Below are 16,369 nucleotides of genomic sequence, written 5' to 3'. Positions count from 1 at the left end.
TGGCGGGAAAGTTGGGGGGAAATTAGGGGGAAATTGGGGGGAAAATGGGGGAAAATGGGGTGAAAATGGGGGAAGAATTGGGGGGAAATTTGAGGGAAATAACAGAAAAATTGGGGGGAATTGGGGGAAAATTGGGGAAATTGGGAGGAAAACTGGAGGACAATGAGGGGAAAATGAGGGGAAAATTGGGGAATCAGGGAGGGAAATTTGGGGGCTCAGAGAGGGGAATTTGGGGGCTCAGGAAGGGAAACTTTTGGGATCAAAGAGGGGGATTTTGGGGCTCAGGGAGAAAAATTTGGGGGATCAAAGAAGGGGATTTGGGGACTCATGGAGGGGAAATTTGGGGGATCAAAGAGAGGAATTTGGGGGCTCAGAGAGGGAAATTTGGGGGCCTAGGGAGGGAAATTTTTGGGATCAGGGGAAGGGGATTTGGGGGCTCAGAGAGGAGAATTTGGGGGATCAAAGGGAGGAATTTGGGGGGTCAGAGGGGGAAATTTGGGGGCCTAGGGAGGGAAATTTTTGGGATCAGGGGAAGGGGATTTGGGGGCTCAGAGAGGGGAATTTGGGGGCTCAAACAGGCAAATTTGGGGGATGAAAGAGAGGAATTTGAGGGCTCAGGGAAGGAAATTTGGGGGCTCAGAGAGGGGAATTTGGGGGCTCAGAGAGGGGAATTTGAGAACTCAGGGAGGGAAATTTGGGGGGTCAGAGAGGGGAATTTGGGGGATCAAAGAGGGGGATTTGGGGGCTCAGGGGCACCTCTGGATGGTCTCCTCCTGCTCCTTGACCATGTGTGCCAGCTGCTGGAAGATGGAGCCCAGCTCCACGATGGTGGACTCGATGTTCTGCATGGTGTCAGCCCGGCTCTGGATGTACGAGTCCTGGGGGCAGCCCCCGGCTGTGGGGCTGCCCCAAAACCCCAAAATCCCTTTTTTTGGGGGGTTTTGGGGGGGGTTGGGGTGCAAACCTGCTCATCCAGCAGCTGCAGCTGCTGGCTGGTCCTGCTGTCCATCTCGATGGCCACGGCGCCCGGGCGCGGCGGCTCGGCCTGGAGCACGGCGGGGCTGGCTGCAGCAAAACCCCAAATTCACACCTGAACCCACCCCAAAATCCCCTAAAATCCCAAATTCACACCTGAACTCACACCTGAACTCACACCTGAACCCACCCAAAATCACAAATCAACACCTGAACTCACACCTGAATCCACCCAAAATCCCCTAAAATCCCAAATTCACACCTGAACCCACCCCAAAATCCCAAATTCACACCCGGGCGCGGCGGCTCCGCCTGGAGCACGGAAATTTGGGGGCTCAGAGAGGGACCCCAAATTCACACCTGAACCCACCCCAAAATCCCAAATTCACACCCAGGCGCTGGGGCTCGGCCTGGAGCACGGCGGGGCTGGCTGGGGAGGCAAAACCCCAAATTCACACCTGAACCCACCCCAAAATCCCCTAAAATCCCAAATTCACACCCGGGCGCAGCGGCTCAGCCTGGAGCACGGCGGGGCTGGCTGGGGAGGCAAAACCCCAAATTCACACCTGAACCCACCCCAAAATCCCAAATTCACCCCTGAACCCACCCCAAAATCCCCTAAAATCCCAAATTCACACCTGACCCCACCCCAAAATCCCAAATTCACACCCGGGCGTGGCGGCTCGGCCTGGAGCACAGCGGGGCTGGCTGCAGCAAAACCCCAAATTCACACCTGAACCCACCCCAAAATCCCAAATTCACACCCGGGCGTGGCGGCTCGGCCTGGAGCACGGCGGGGCTGGCTGGGGGGAGGGCCAAAATTCACACCTGAACCCACCCCAAAATCCCCTAAAATCCCAAATTCACACCTGAACTCACACCTGAACTCACACCTGAACCCACCCAAAATCCCCCAAAATCCCAAATCAACACCTGAACTCACACCTGAGTTCTACCAAAATTCAAAATTCCCACCTGAATTTCCCCAAAATCCCCCAAAATTCCAAATTCCCCATTCCCAGTTGAATATCCCAAATTCACGCCCGGGCGCGGCGGCTCGGCTTGGAGCACGGCGGGGCTGGCTGGGGAGGCAAAACCCCAAATTCACACCTGAATTCACACCTGAACCCACCCAAAATCCCCTAAAATCCCAAATTCACACCTGAACTCACACCTGAACTCACACCTGAACCCACCCAAAATCCCCCAAAATCCCAAATCAACACCTGAACTCACACCTGAGTTCTACCAAAATTCAAAATTCCCACCTGAATTTCCCCAAAATCCCCCAAAATTCCAAATTCCCCATTCCCAGTTGAATTTCCATCTGAATTCCCCCCAAAATTCCCTTTTCCCACCTGGAATTTCCCAAAATTCCCCCCAAAATTCCCTTTTCCCACCTGGAATTTCCCAAAATTCACTCAAAATTCCCTTTTTTTCTCCCAGAATTCCCCCCAAATCCCCTTTTCCCCCCCAGAATTCCCCAAAATCCCCTTTTCCCCCCAAATCCCCATTTCTCCCCAGCTCACTGAGGTTGTTGGCAGCCAGGGCAGACACCGGGGCCCGGGAGAAATGTTCCCGCCGGCTGCGCTGCTGCTTCAGGTTCTGGGGGAAAAAAGGGGAAAAATGGGGAGAAAAAAGAGGCAAAACTTGGGGGAATGGGGGAAAAAATAGGAGGAAAAATGAGAAGAAATAGAGGAAAAAATGGGGGGGAGAAAAGGGAAAAAAAGGGGGAAAACGTGGAGTGGAAAATTGGAGAAGAAAGGGGAAAAATGGGAGAAAAATGGGGGAGAAAAGGGAAAATGGGGAAAAAATAGGGAAAAAAAAGGGAAAAATAGGGGGAATGGGGGGAAAATAGGGGGAAAATTGGGGAGGAATAGGGGAAAAAAATGGGGGGAGAAAGAGGAAAGAAAGGGGGGGAATGTGAGAACAGGAGGAAAAAATGGGGGGGAAGGGGAAAATGGAGAAAAAAAGGGGAAAATGAGGCAAAAATGGGGAGGAAAAAGGGGGGAAATAGGGAAGAATGGGGGGGAAATAAAGAGAAGATTGGGGAGCAACAGGAGAAAAAATGGGGGGGAGAAAGAGAAAGCAAGAAGGGAAACGTGAGAAGAGGAAGGAAAAATGGGGGAAAAAATTGGAGCAGAAAGAGAAAAAATGGGGGAGGAAAGGGCAAATGGGGGAAAAAAAAATGTGGAATAAGGAGGAAAACAAAATTGGTGAAAGAAGAGAAAATTGACTGAGAGAAGCAGCAGGAAAGTAGAAAAAGAAAAGGGGGGAAGAGGCAAAAGAAGAAAAAAGGAGAAGGAAGGAAGGAAACAAGAAAAACGTAGTGAGAAGAGTGAGAGCAAAAGACACAGAAGGGCAGAGGGAAAAGGTAAAAATGGCAGAAAAAGTGGGAGAATGAGGAGAAAAAAAGAAGAAAATCAGGAAAAAAGGAAAGAAAAAAAGGAGAAGGAGCCCCAGCGCTCACCTCGGTGCGCACCTCCAGCACGGATTTGAAGTCGTTGGACATCGAGGCCAGCTTGGACTGGGGGGGCAGGGGGGGTCAGGCGGGCTGGGCGGGGGTCCCAACGCCCCCCCGATTCCCCATTCCCAGTTGAATTTCCATCTGAATTCCCCCCAAAATTCCCTTTTCCCACCTGGAATTTCCCAAAATTCCCCCCAAAATTCCCTTTTCCCACCTGGAATTTCCCAAAATTCACTCAAAATTCCCTTTTCCCACCTGGAATTTCCCAAAATTCACTCAAAATTCCCTTTTCCCACCTGGAATTTCCCAAAATTCACTCAAAATTCCCTTTTTTTCTCCCAGAATTCCCCCCAAATCCCCTTTTCCCCCCCAGAATTCCCCAAAATCCCCTTTTCCCCCCCCCAAAATCCCCTTTTTCTCTCCTGGAATTCCCCCAAATCCCCTTTTCCCCCCCAAATCCCCATTTCTCCCCAGCTCACTGAGGTTGTTGGCAGCCAGGGCAGACACCGGGGCCCGGGAGAAATGTTCCCGCCGGCTGCGCTGCTGCTTCAGGTTCTGGGGGAAAAAAGGGGAAAAATGGGGAGAAAAAAGAGGCAAAACTTGGGGGAATGGGGGAAAAAATAGGAGGAAAAATGAGAATAAATAGAGGAAAAAATGGGGGGGAGAAAAGGGAAAAAAAGGGGGAAAACGTGGAGTGGAAAATTGGAGAAGAAAGGGGAAAAATGGGAGAAAAATGGGGGAGAAAAGGGAAAATGGGGAAAAAATAGGGAAAAAAAAGGGAAAAATAGGGGGAATGGGGGGAAAATAGGGGGAAAATTGGGGAGGAATAGGGGAAAAAAATGGGGGGAGAAAGAGGAAAGAAAGGGGGGGAATGTGAGAACAGGAGGAAAAAATGGGGGGGAAGGGGAAAATGGAGAAAAAAAGGGGAAAATGAGGCAAAAATGGGGAGGAAAAAGGGGGGAAATAGGGAAGAATGGGGGGGAAATAAAGAGAAGATTGGGGAGCAACAGGAGAAAAAATGGGGGGGAGAAAGAGAAAGCAAGAAGGGAAACGTGAGAAGAGGAAGGAAAAATGGGGGAAAAAATTGGAGCAGAAAGAGAAAAAATGGGGGAGGAAAGGGCAAATGGGGGAAAAAAAAATGTGGAATAAGGAGGAAAACAAAATTGGTGAAAGAAGAGAAAATTGACTGAGAGAAGCAGCAGGAAAGTAGAAAAAGAAAAGGGGGGAAGAGGCAAAAGAAGAAAAAAGGAGAAGGAAGGAAGGAAACAAGAAAAACGTAGTGAGAAGAGTGAGAGCAAAAGACACAGAAGGGCAGAGGGAAAAGGTAAAAATGGCAGAAAAAGTGGGAGAATGAGGAGAAAAAAAGAAGAAAATCAGGAAAAAAGGAAAGAGAAAAAGGAGAAGGAGCCCCAGCGCTCACCTCGGTGCGCACCTCCAGCACGGATTTGAAGTCGTTGGACATCGAGGCCAGCTTGGACTGGGGGGGCAGGGGGGGTCAGGCGGGCTGGGCGGGGGTCCCAACACCCCCCCGAGCCCCCCGAGCCCCCGTCCCACCTGCAGGGACACCACGACGCTGTCGGAGTGGCTGTGCAGGTGCAGGTGGCGGCCGGGCGGGGCCGCGCGGGGCAGGCGCCGCAGCTGCGCTCCCTTCCGCCGGGACCGGAAGGGGACGGCGAGGACTTCCGGGAGGGAATGGAGGGAGGCCGCGCCTCCGTGTGGGTGAGGCCACGCCCATGGCGACAGGCCCCGCCCATGGCAACGCGGGAAAATGAATGGATTGGCGGGAAAGGAGCGGCCACGCCCCCAGGGAGGGGTTTGGGAAGGAGGCCACGCCCCCAATGAGGGTTTAGTAAGGAGGTCACGCCCCTGGGAGGGGTTTGGGAAGGAGACCACGCCCCTGGGAGGGGTTTGGGATGGAGGCCACGCCCCCAAAGCCGGAGCGGGAATGGAGGCTCCGAGCCCGTAACCGGGAACCCCGGAACGGCGGGGCCACGCCCCCGGCAGTAAGCCACGCCCACAGTGTAGGTCCCGCCCATGTCAACAAACCCCGCCCACAGCGTTTGGGCCCACCCAGGGCAACAAGTCCCGCCCACACCGCCGGTCACGCCCCCGAACAGGCCCCGCCCACAGCATGTGGCCCACATGGCTGGCCCCGCCCCATCAACCTTCCGATCTGGCCCCGAGCGCAGCCCCCGCGGGGCCGGGCCCGGGCGGGCGGCGGAGCGCAGCACGGAGCGGGCGATGAGGGCGGCGGGCGGCATCATGGCGGCGGCGCGCTGAGCGACGTCACTTCCGGCGCGACAATTTAAACCCTCCCCATGCTGTAACCACGCCCCCCTCATTAACATAATTTATTATGATGTGTACAGCACGCTGCTCATTAGCATGGCCACGCCCCAACAGCACGCCAGCCGCAATTAAACCTTGCTCGTTATTTATTTATCCCGTACAAAGAAAACGGCTGGAAAAAAAAACACCCAAAAAATTCAAAATAAAATTTAAAAAAAAAAAACAACAAAAAATTCAAAATGAACGGAAAGCAGCCAGGAGGGCGGCGGGGCTCAGCGGCAGCAGGCGGCGCACGGGCTGCCCCCCGGCTGCGGCTCCCCGAAGCGCGTGCAGCGGCTCAGGATCTCGTAGGTGCAGCCGGGCCCGGAGCCGCAGCAGCCGCTGCCCGGGGAGGAGGCGTCGACCTCGAACCTGCACGGACAGAGGGGACAGGGACAGGGGACAGGGGGACAGGGGAGAGGGGAGAGGGACAGGGAGAGGGACACAGGGGTGACAGGGATGGGACAGGGACAGGGGACAGGGACCGGGGACAGGATTTGGGAGAGGGGACAGGGACACAGACAGGGGACAGAGGGGACAGGATTGGGGACAGGGACAGAGGGGACAGGGATAGGGAGAGGGGAATGGGGACACAGGGGGGACAGGGGGACAGGGACAGGGGACACGGGGACAGGGACAGGGATGGGGAGAGGGATAGGGAGAGGGACACAGGGGTGACAGGGATGGGACAGGGACAGGGGACAGGGACCGGGGACAAGATTTGGGAGAGGGGACAGGGACACAGACAGGGGACAGAGGGGACAGGATTGGGGACAGGGACAGAGGGGACAGGGATAGGGAGAGGGGAATGGGGACACAGGGGGGACAGGGGGACAGGGATGGGGACAGGACAGGAGAGAGGGATAGGGGATGGGGACAGGGACAAGGACAGGGGACAGGGACAGGGAGAGGAGGCTTGAGCACACAGTGACACCCTGACACCCTTCCCTGTGTCCCCAGTGTCCCCACAGTGTCCCAAGTCCCCTGTTCCCTCAGTGTCCCTGTCCCTGTTCCCAGTGTCCCCGCTGTCTCCCCCCTGTCCCCAGTATCCCGTCCCCCATGTCTCCTCACTGTCCCCACTGTTCCCTGTCCCTCACGGTCCCCCCAGTGTCCCCAGTGTCCCTGTTGTCCCTGTTCCCCCCAGTGTTCCTGTCCCCAGTATCCCCAGCGTCCCCTGTCCCTGTCCCTGTCCCCAGTGTCCCCGCTGTCCCCCGTGTCCCTGCACTCACTGCAGCGCGTCCCTGTCCCCGGTGTCCCCTGTCCCCTGTCCCCCTCAGTGTCCCAGTGTCCCCCCACTGTCCCCTGTCCCTGTCCCCAGTGTCCCAGAGTCCCCTGTCCCCAGTGTCCCCAGTGTCCCCGTTGTCCCTGTTCCCCCCAGTGTTCCTGTCCCCAGTGTCCCCAGCGTCCCCTGTCCCTGCCCCTGTCTCTGTCCCCAGTGTCCCCGTTGTCCCTGTTCCCCCCAGTGTTCCTGTCCCCAGTGTCCCCAGCGTCCCCTGTCCCTGCCCCTGTCTCTGTCCCCAGTGTCCCCTCGGTGTCCCCAGTGTCCCCCCTGTCCCCGTCCCCGCACTCACTGCAGCGCGTCCCTGAAGAACTGCAGCGCGCCGCGGTTGTGCTTGAACAAGGTGAGCATCACCTTCTTCATCTGCGTGCTGCACCCCAAAACAGGCTGGGTCACCCCAAAAATGGGCTGGGACACCCCAAAACGGGCTGGGTTACCCCAAAAACTGCCCCACCCCAAACCCAGCTGGGCCAGGTGAGCATCACCTTCTTCATCTGCGTGCTGCACCCAAAAACGGGCTGGGTTACCCCAAAAGTGTCCCAATGTCACCCCAAAACGGGCTGGGTCACCCCAAAACTGCCCCACCCCAAAACCCGGCTGGGCCAGGTGAACATCACCTTCTTCATCTGCGTGCTGCACCCAAAAACGGGCTGGGTTACCCCAAAAGTGTCCCAATGTCACCCCAAAACAGGCTGGGACACCCCAAAACTGCCCCAATGTCACCCCAAAACTGCCCCACCCCAAACCCGGGTGGGACACCCTGAAAATGGGCTGGGTTACCCCAAAAACGGGCTGGGTTACCCCAAAACTGCCCCAATGTCACCCCAAAAAACAGGCTGGGACACCCCAAAAACTGCCCCGGGGACACCCCAAAACCCGGCTCGGGACACCCCAAACACTGCCCCAATTTCACCCCAAAACCTGCTCCAATTTCATCCCAAAGCTGCCCCAGTTCACCCCAAACCAGACCCAAACTGCCCCAATTTCCCCCCAAAATCCCCAGTTTCCCCCCAAAACCCCCAAAATCCCCAATTTCCCCCCAAAACCCCCCAAATCCCCAATTTCCCCCCAATTTCCCCCGTTCCCTCACCTGTTGGCCACCAGAAAAAGGGTTGGGAGGGGGAAAAACGGGTTTGAGGGGAAAAAATGGGGGTTTGGGGGGGAAAAATGGGGATTAGGGGGAAAAAAAGGGGATTTGGGGGAGGGGAAGTGGGGGTTTGAGGGGAAAAAATGGGGGTTTGAGGCAAAAGAACAGGTTGGGAGAGGAAAAAACGGGGTTGGGAGGGGGAAAAAGGGGGTTTGGGGTGGAAAAACTCAGGGATTTCAGGAAGATCACAGCAAGGAGCAAGGTGGGAAATGAAAATCCCGGAAAGCAGGAAAAGCAGCAGGGAAAACCAGCCCCGGAGGTTTGGGTGGCAAAGGCCAACCCCAGGAAAGGCCGGGGGCACTCACAGGCTCTGCATGTTGGCCTTGGTCAGCTCAAAGGCCCAGTCCAGCGTGGACGGCTCCAGCCCCGACACACGGCGGCACTCGATGGACACGTTCAGCCTGGGGGACACGGGGTGACATGGGGTGACACGGGGACATGGGACACCAGGCAGGGACACGGCGGCACTCGATGGACACGTTCAGCCTGGGGGACACGGGACACGGGGTGACATGGGAACACGGGGTGACATGGGAATGGGGGGTGGCATCGAAAATAATGGGGGGTTGGCACCCAAATAATGGGGGGTGGCACCGGAATAATGGGGGGGTGGTATCGAAAATAATGGGGGGTGGCACTGAAAGTAATGGGGATGGCACCGAAAATAATGGGGGGGTGGTATCAAAATAACAGGGAATGGCATCGAAATAATGGGGATGGCACCAAAATAATGGGGGATGGCACCAAAATAATGGGGGGTGGCATCGAAAATAAGGGGGGGTGGTATCGAAAATAATGGGGGGTGGCACTGAAATAATGGGGGGTGGTATCAAAATAATGGGGATTGGCACCCAAATAATGGGGATGGCACCGAAAATAAGGGGGGTGGCATCGAAATAACAGGGGGGGGCACTGGGATAACAGGGGTGGGACCGGGGTAATGGGGAATGGCACCAAAATAACGGGGACTGGCACCAAAAGGTCGGGAATTGGCACCAGAACACCAGGAATGGGCACCAAAAGGCCCGGAATTGGCACCAAAAGGTCAGGGTTTGGAACCTAAAGGTCGGGGATTGGCACCAAAACGCTGGGATTGGCACCAAAATGCCAGGGATTGGCACCAAAAGCCAGCCCTTCCCAGCTCTGCCCGCCCACAATGCCACAAGTGCTGCCCCAATCTCATTAAGGATCAATAAATGTCATCGGTGTGGAGCTGCACGTGAGGAGTGTCCCTAAATCTTGGAAAAAAGGGGTTTTAGGGAGAAAATCAGTGCTGAGTTTTTAGTATTCCTGTTGCTGCAGTTTTTGAGGGGGTTTTGCCCCAAAATCTTGGGGGTTTAGGTGGCACGAGGAGGTGACACAAGCACAAAGTTGATCCTTTGGAGGGGTTTTCCCCAAATCTGGCACCAAAAACGGGGGTGATTTCACCCAAAATGAAGGGTCCTGCTGGGATCCCTCCCAGTCTCCGAAGAGGGACTGGGATCCCTGAGCTTCAGCACCACCAAAATCGAGAGAAGTGCACCCAAAAGCAAAGATCTGACAGGAAAAGCAGCAGGACAGGGACAGGATAAATGTCCCTAAAACCACATCTGTCAGCGGGTTTGGGGGAAATTCAGGCGTTTTGGGGCTTGGAGCAGCCACCACCTGCTGCTGGCTGGGATGTGGATGCTCAAATCTCCACTTTAGGGTCATTTTGGGGATAAAACACGGGAATTTTCCAGCAGGGTTGGATGGGACATGGTGCGAGGGGAAGCACAGCCCCAAATCCAACTTAGAGACCCCCAAATTCCCCCTTAAATCCCCTCTAGTCCTGACCACCCCGCTCTGCACAGCCCCAAATCGTCTTTAACGGCTCCAAATCCACTCAGAAAATCCCACACTTCGCCGTGGGAACCTCAAACCCTCACGGAAGGTTCCAAAACCCTCACAGAAGGTTTTAGAGAGGCTCAGAAAGTCCCAATTTCCTCATAGCAGCATCCAGACCCCTCGCAGAGTCACAAGCATCCTCCAAAGAGCCCCGAATGACCTCAAACAACCCCAAAACCTCACGGAAAGTCCCAAATCTCCACACAGGAGCCTCCAATCCCCAAATCCCCTCATGGCAGCCCTGGTACCACCTCAGAGAGTCTCCCCATCCTCCGAGACGGTCCCAAATGCCGCCACAGAACCCCCGTAGGGCCTCGCGGTGACCTCCCACCCTCTCAGGCGACCCCAAATTCCCTCGCAGAACTCCCGCGTCCCCTCGCGGCGACCCTCCACCCGCTCAGCGGCGCCTCGCAGGCCCCACCCCTGCTCTCTTCCCCCTCAGGCCGAGCCCCCCCGGGCCCGGCGCGGCCCCGCTCACCCCCATAATGGCGGCGGCGGCGGCTCCTCACGGCGCGGGGGGCGCGGAGGGTCTGAGGGGGCGCGCGCGGGGGGCGCGCTATTTATAAGGGGGGGGGAAAGGGGGCGGAGCGCCAAGCGCGCGAGCCCGCGGCCGGCGGCCAATGCGCCGGCGCGGAGGGGAAAGGGGCGGGGCGACGGGGGCGGGGACGCGGGCGGGGCCTCCGCGCGTGCGCGAGAGTGGAGCGGGAAGGGCGGGGGGAGCGGGCGCGTGGCGGCGGCGAGGGGCGCGAAGGCGGCTCGGCGCTGATTGGCTGAGAGCGGAAAGGGCGGGAGAGCGGGAGGCCACGCCCCGCGCGCTGAGGGGAGCGCGGCCGCCATTGTGGGAGCGCGGGGCGCGGGGAGCTCGGTGCGGCCTCGAACCGGTACCAGAGAGCCCGGTATGGTCCTAAAACCGCCCCACAGACCCGGTACAGTCCTAAACCGGCACCAGAGAGCCCGGTATGGTCCTAAAACCGCCCCACAGACCCGGTACGGCCCCACAGAGCCCGGTATGGTCCTAAAACCGCCCCACAGAGCCGGTACGGCCCCACAGAGCCCAGTATGGCCCTAAAACCGCCCCACAGACCCGGTACGGCCCCACAGAACTTGATATGGCCCTAAAACCGCCCCACAGAGCTCGGTATGGTCCTAAAACCGCCCCACAGACCCAGTACGGCCCCACAGAGCTCGGTACGGCCTCAAACCGGCACCAGAGACCCGGTACAGCCCTAAACCCGCCCCACAGACCCGGTACAGCCCTAAACCCACCCCACAGACCCGGTACAACCCCACAGAGCTCGGTGCGGCCTCAAACCGGCACCAGAGACTCGGTATGGCCCCAAACCAGCCCCACAGACCTGGTACGGCCCCACAGAGCCCGGTATGGCCCTAAACCGGCACCAGAGAGCCCGATATGATCCTAAAGTGGCCCCTTAGACCTGGTAGGGCCCTGAACCAGCACCAGAGAGCCTGGTATGGCCCTAAACCTTCCCCACAGACCCAATATGGCCCCACAGCCCCCAGTATGGACTGACAGACTCCAGTTTGTCCCACAACCCTGCCCCAAAGCCCTCAGCCCACCCCACAGCCCTGCCCCATAAGCCAGCCCTACAGCCTGGCCCCATGGTTCTTGGGCTGCCCCATATCTTGGCCCCGTGGCCCTGAGAGGCCTCAGCCCACCCTATAACCCTGCCCCACAGCCCTCAGCCCACCCCATAACCCTGCCCCACAGCCCCATAACCCGGCCCCACAGCCCACCCCACAGCCCTGATCCAGCCCCACAGCCCTCCCCATAACCCTGTCCCACAGCCCTCAGCCCACCCCATAACTGTGCCCCACAGCCCACCCCACAGCTCTGCTCCAGCCCCAACCCTCCCGCAATGGGGTCGCCCCACAGGACCCAGAGCACCCCCAGAGGGAAAGGGGGCGGTGGGGGGGATGTGGGGCAGCCCCACAGAGTGCGATGGAGGGGGGGATCCCCATGGGCCCCCCAGCCCCACACGGGGACAGACCCCAGACCCACACGGGGACAAACCCCAGCCCCACACGGGGACAGACCCCCAGACCCATGGAGGGACAGACCCCAGCCCCACACGGGGACAAAACCCAGCCCCACACGGGGACAGACCCCAGACCCACACGGGGACAAACCCCAGCCCCACACGGGGACAGACCCCCAGACCCATGGAGGGACAGACCCCAGACTCACAGAGGGACAGACCCCACACTGGGACAGACCCCAGACCCCCCACAGGGACAGACCCCAGCCCCCTGACCCCCCCCCTCTCCCTGCCCCCCCAGTGGACAGGTACATCGCCATGGCCAAGGACAAGCACGGCTACAACATCGAGCAGGTACCGAGTGCCCCTCCCCACAAAACCCCCAGATTTCCCCCTGACGCCCCCCGGGGTGCCCTGCTGACCTCCGGGGGTGCCCCTGAACGCCCCCCGTGCCCCCTCCCCAGGCCCTGGGCATGCTGCTGTGGCACAAGCACGACGTGGAGAAGTCCCTGGCCGACCTGGCCAACTTCACGCCCTTCCCGGACGAGTGGACGGTGGAGGACAAGGTTCTGTTCGAGCAGGCCTTCAGCTTCCACGGCAAGAGCTTCGCCCGCATCCAGCAGATGGTGAGACCCCCAAACCCGCCCCCAAACCCCCCCGGGACCAGCCCCCCACCCTCAGAGGGACAGCTCCGGGGGTCGGCCCCTCCTCCCTCAGGGTGGGTGGATCCAGCCCCAGCCAGCGGCTTTTTGGGGCTTTTTGGGACTTTTGGGGGCTTTTGGAAGGTGTTGTTGCTCTCCTGAGACCCCCAGGGAGATTTGGGGGTCTGGGGGGGGTCTCGGGACCCTCTTGGGAATGAGGGGGTGCCACCCCTTACCCCCCACAGGAGATGGTACATCCCACCCTCTGCTGTCCCCCCCCACCACCAAGTGGTACCTCCCCCCCATTTCTGGGGGTTCCCCCTGATTTTGGGGGTGCTGAGCCCCTGATTTTGGGGGTCCTGAGCCCCCCTTTAGGGTTTCTCTGCCCTTTCCCCCTTCCTGTTTCATGGGGTTCCTGCTCCTCCATTTTTAGGGGTTTCCCCTTTTTTTTGTGGGGGATCTCAGGGGTCTCCCTGCCCCTTCTCCCCCCATTTATTGGGGTGACCCCTCCCTTCACCTCTAACCCATTCCTGAGCCCGAATCCCCCCACACCTGCCCCCCACGCCCCCGTGTGCCCCCAGCTCCCGGACAAGCTGATCCCCAGCCTGGTGAAGTATTACTACTCCTGGAAGAAGACGCGGAGCCGCACGAGCGTCATGGACCGGCAGGCGCGGCGCCTGCTGGGCCGGCGCGACCGCGACGACAGGTGGGGCACGGACCCCCGGGACCCCCAAACACACCCCAAAACATCCCCCAACCTGCCAGGGACCCCCAAACCGGCCCCAAAAACATCCCCAGACCTGCCAGGGACCCCCAAAACACACCTGAAACACACCTGAAACATCCCCAGACCCGCCCGAGACCCCCAAAACACACCTGAAACGTCCCTGAAACATCCCTGAAACATCCCCAGCCCCGCCAGGGACCCCCAAAACACACCTGAAACACACCTGAAACATCCCCAGACCCGCCCGAGACCCCCAAAACACACCTGAAACGTCCCTGAAACATCCCTGAAACATCCCCAGCCCCGCCAGGGACCCCCAAAACACACCTGAAACACACCTGAAACATCCCCAGACCCGCCCGAGACCCCCAAAACACACCTGAAACGTCCCTGAAACATCCCTGAAACATCCCCAGACCCGCCAGGGACCCCCAAAACACCCTGAAACCCACCCTGAAACCCGCCCTGGGCCCCCAAATCCACTCTGAAACCCACCATGGACCCCCAAACACCCCTGAAACATCCCCAGACCCACCCGGGACCCCCAAAGGGGCTCAGGGGGAGTTTGGGGGGGCTCGTGGCGGTCACAAGGTGAAATTTGGGGGGTGGGTTTCAAGGGTGGGGTGATCAGGAAAGGGAGGAAAGGAGAACAAGGGGGGAAAAGGGGGAACCCCAAAGTACGGGGCCAGAACCCCAAAAATGGGGGTGAATCCCTAAAGATGATGGAGGAGCTGGGGAGGGGGATCTAAAGATGGTGTGGGACCCTAAACTTGGGGGAATCTTTGGGAATGGTGGAAAAACCTGAAAACAACTAGGGGGAGCTGGGGGAGGGGCGGGAGACCCCAAAAATTGGGGAAAAACCCCAGAAAAGGGGCAGGGGTGGCGCCCCCTGCTGGGGGGGCCGCGGCCGGGGCGGAACGTACCATTCTCCAATGGGGGGGGGGAGTGCGTTTCCCCAGCCCGTAACCAACTCAATCAACCGAACCAATTAACGCCCGGCCCTAATTAACGCACGGGGCCGGCTCCAGGCGTGCTTCCCCAAGGCGGGGCCGCGCAAGGAGCCGCAGTACCGGCACCACGCCCCGGCGCGGCAGCGGCGCCGCCCCCCCCGCGGGATGCGCCTGAGCCGCGAGGACGTGGCCGAGGTGACGGCCAACCCCGACCTGGGCGCGCGCGCCCTGCGCCAGCTCGACTGCCAGCTGGTGGCCCTGAAGCGGCAGGTGAGACCCCCGGGCACCCCCGGGACACCCCCCGGGCACCCCCCGGGCACCCCCGGGTACCCCCGGGCACCCCCGGGCACCCCCCGGGACACCCCCGGGCTGAGGGGTCGCCCCCCTGAGCCCCCTCCCCGCCCGCCGCAGGTGCAGCGCATCAAGCAGATCAACAGCGGCCTCAGGCAGGCGCTGGACGGGGGCCTGGAGGGGCTGCGGCCGCCTGAGGTGGGTGCTGTGTGCCCACGGTGTCCCCATGTCTCCAGGGTGTCCCCAGGCTGTCCTTGTGTCCTAAGGGTGTCCCCATGGTGTCTCCAGGATGTCCCCAAGGTGCCTTTAGGGTGTGCTCATGTCCCCACAGCGTCCCCACGGTGTCCCCAGGCTGTCCTGGTGTCCTAAGGGTGTCCCCATGGTGTCTCCAGGATGTCCCCAAGGTGCCTTTAGGGTGTGCTCATGTCCCCACAGCGTCCCCACGGTGTCCCTGTGTGCCCCACAGTGTCCCCAGGGCGTCCCCGTGGTATCCCCATGTCCCCACGGTGTCCCCAGGCTGTCCCCCGGGTGTCCTCATGTCCCCACAGTGTCCCTGTGTGCCCCACAGTGTCCCCAGAGCGTCCCCGTGGTATCCCGATGTCCCCACGGTGTCCCCAGGCTGTCCCCCGGGTGTCCTCATGTCCCCACAGTGTCCCTGTGTGCCCCACAGTGTCCCCAGAGCGTCCCCGTGGTATCCCGATGTCCCCACGGTGTCCCCAGGCTGTCCCCCGGGTGTCCTCATGTCCCCACAGTGTCCCTGTGTGCCCCACAGTGTCCCCATGGTGTCCCCATGGTGTCCCCAGGCTGTCCCCATGTGCCCCATGGTGTCCCCAGGGTGTCCTCATGTCCCCATGGCATCTCCAGGGTGTCCCCACAGTGTCCCCACGGTGTCCCCAGTCTGTCCCTAGGGTGTCCTCATGTCCCCACAGTGTCCCTGTGTGCCCCACAGTGTCCCCATGGTGTCCCCATGGTGTCCCCAGGCTGTCCCCATGATGTCTCCAGGGTCTCCCCACGGTGTCCCCATGTCCCCGTGGTGTCCCCGTGGTGTCCCCAGGCTGTCCCCAGGGTCTCCCCACAGTGTCCCCACGGTGTCCCCATGTCCCCAGGCTGTCCCCAGGGTGTCCCCATGTCCCCAGGCTGTTCCTGTGTCCCCGTGGTGTCCCTGTGTGCCCCAGGGTGTCCCTAGGCTGTCCCCAGGGTGTCCCCAAGGTGTCCCAGCCGCTCCCAGTGGTGCCCCCCCAGCCCCCCAATCCCCTCCGCTCCCCCCAGGCCAGCAGCAAGTTCAGCTCCCGCTGGACAACGGACGAGCAGCTGCTGGTGGTGCAGGGTGAGTGCTGCCCTCATTAGCCCAATTAGCCGGTTAATTGCCGCGTCCCTCCCTGACTGTCCCGCTGTGCTGTCCCCGCTGCGGCAGCCCTGCGCCGCTACGGCCGCGATTTCCCGGCGGTGGCGGCCGTGCTGGGCAACAAGACGGCGGCGCAGGTGCGGAGCTTCGTGCTGGGCCCCCGGCGCCGCCCGGGGCTGCAGCGGCTCCTGCAGGAGCCCCCCGAGCGCCCCCGGGCCCCGGAGCAGCAGCAGCAGGAGGAGGAGGAGGAGGAGGTGAGGAAGGGCGGGTGGGNNGGTGGGGAGGGGCGGGGCTGGGGGCGGGGCTGGTTACTGGGCCCAGTTCCAGGCTGGGGGTTGGACTGGTGTCAGTTCTGA

The 16,369-nt window shown here is 60.0% G+C and overlaps 2 protein-coding genes and 1 long non-coding RNA gene across 3 annotated transcripts in view; 1 reads left to right on the top strand and 2 right to left on the bottom strand.

The window, feature by feature from the left end:
• STX5 (syntaxin 5) overlaps positions 1–5,703 on the bottom strand; it is a 7,473-nt gene extending 1,770 nt beyond the window's left edge. Inside the window, exons 1-6 of the mRNA XM_039714017.1 lie at positions 5,538–5,703; positions 4,997–5,121; positions 4,863–4,919; positions 3,922–3,997; positions 965–1,065; positions 757–878 (exon numbers count right to left, since the gene is read on the bottom strand). Of these exons, the coding sequence (XP_039569951.1) occupies positions 757–878; positions 965–1,065; positions 3,922–3,997; positions 4,863–4,919; positions 4,997–5,121; positions 5,538–5,703 (647 nt within the window). The remainder of the gene's footprint in view (positions 1–756; positions 879–964; positions 1,066–3,921; positions 3,998–4,862; positions 4,920–4,996; positions 5,122–5,537) is intronic.
• Positions 1,719–3,500, bottom strand: LOC120504493. The gene is made up of 3 exons (XR_005628039.1): positions 3,446–3,500; positions 2,505–2,580; positions 1,719–1,778 (listed from the first exon to the last, which is right to left on the bottom strand). It is a non-coding gene; the product is annotated as an uncharacterized LOC120504493 (long non-coding RNA).
• Positions 5,704–10,960: 5,257 nt separating the features above from the next.
• LOC120504501 (REST corepressor 2-like) lies at positions 10,961–16,369 on the top strand. Its single transcript, XM_039714016.1, has 11 exons — positions 10,961–11,069; positions 11,164–11,250; positions 12,361–12,413; positions 12,524–12,685; positions 13,282–13,406; positions 13,844–14,018; positions 14,456–14,647; positions 14,789–14,866; positions 15,938–15,995; positions 16,083–16,267; positions 16,364–16,369. The coding sequence occupies exons 1-11, from the start codon at positions 10,961–10,963 to the stop codon at positions 16,367–16,369; spliced, it is 1,230 nt and encodes a 409-aa protein (XP_039569950.1).

The sequence above is a fragment of the Passer montanus genome, unplaced genomic scaffold, assembly GCF_014805655.1.
Source record: "Passer montanus isolate IOZ18808 unplaced genomic scaffold, ASM1480565v1 scaffold295, whole genome shotgun sequence".
In the NCBI taxonomy this organism is placed as follows: Eukaryota; Metazoa; Chordata; class Aves; order Passeriformes; family Passeridae; genus Passer; species Passer montanus.
The sequence above is the reverse complement of the archived record's forward strand: the minus strand, read 5'-3'. Positions and strand labels throughout refer to the sequence as shown.

Excerpts from the sequence above, each read along its gene's own strand:
- LOC120504501 (XM_039714016.1), top strand. The coding sequence starts at position 10,961 with ATGGTCCTAAAACCGCCCCACAGACCCGGTACAGTCCTAAACCGGCAC. Across the intron at positions 12,414-12,523 it reads ACGGCTACAACATCGAGCAG|GCCCTGGGCATGCTGCTGTG; the intron begins GTACCGAGTGCC and ends CCCCCTCCCCAG. Across the intron at positions 14,867-15,937 it reads AGGGGCTGCGGCCGCCTGAG|GCCAGCAGCAAGTTCAGCTC; the intron begins GTGGGTGCTGTG and ends CGCTCCCCCCAG.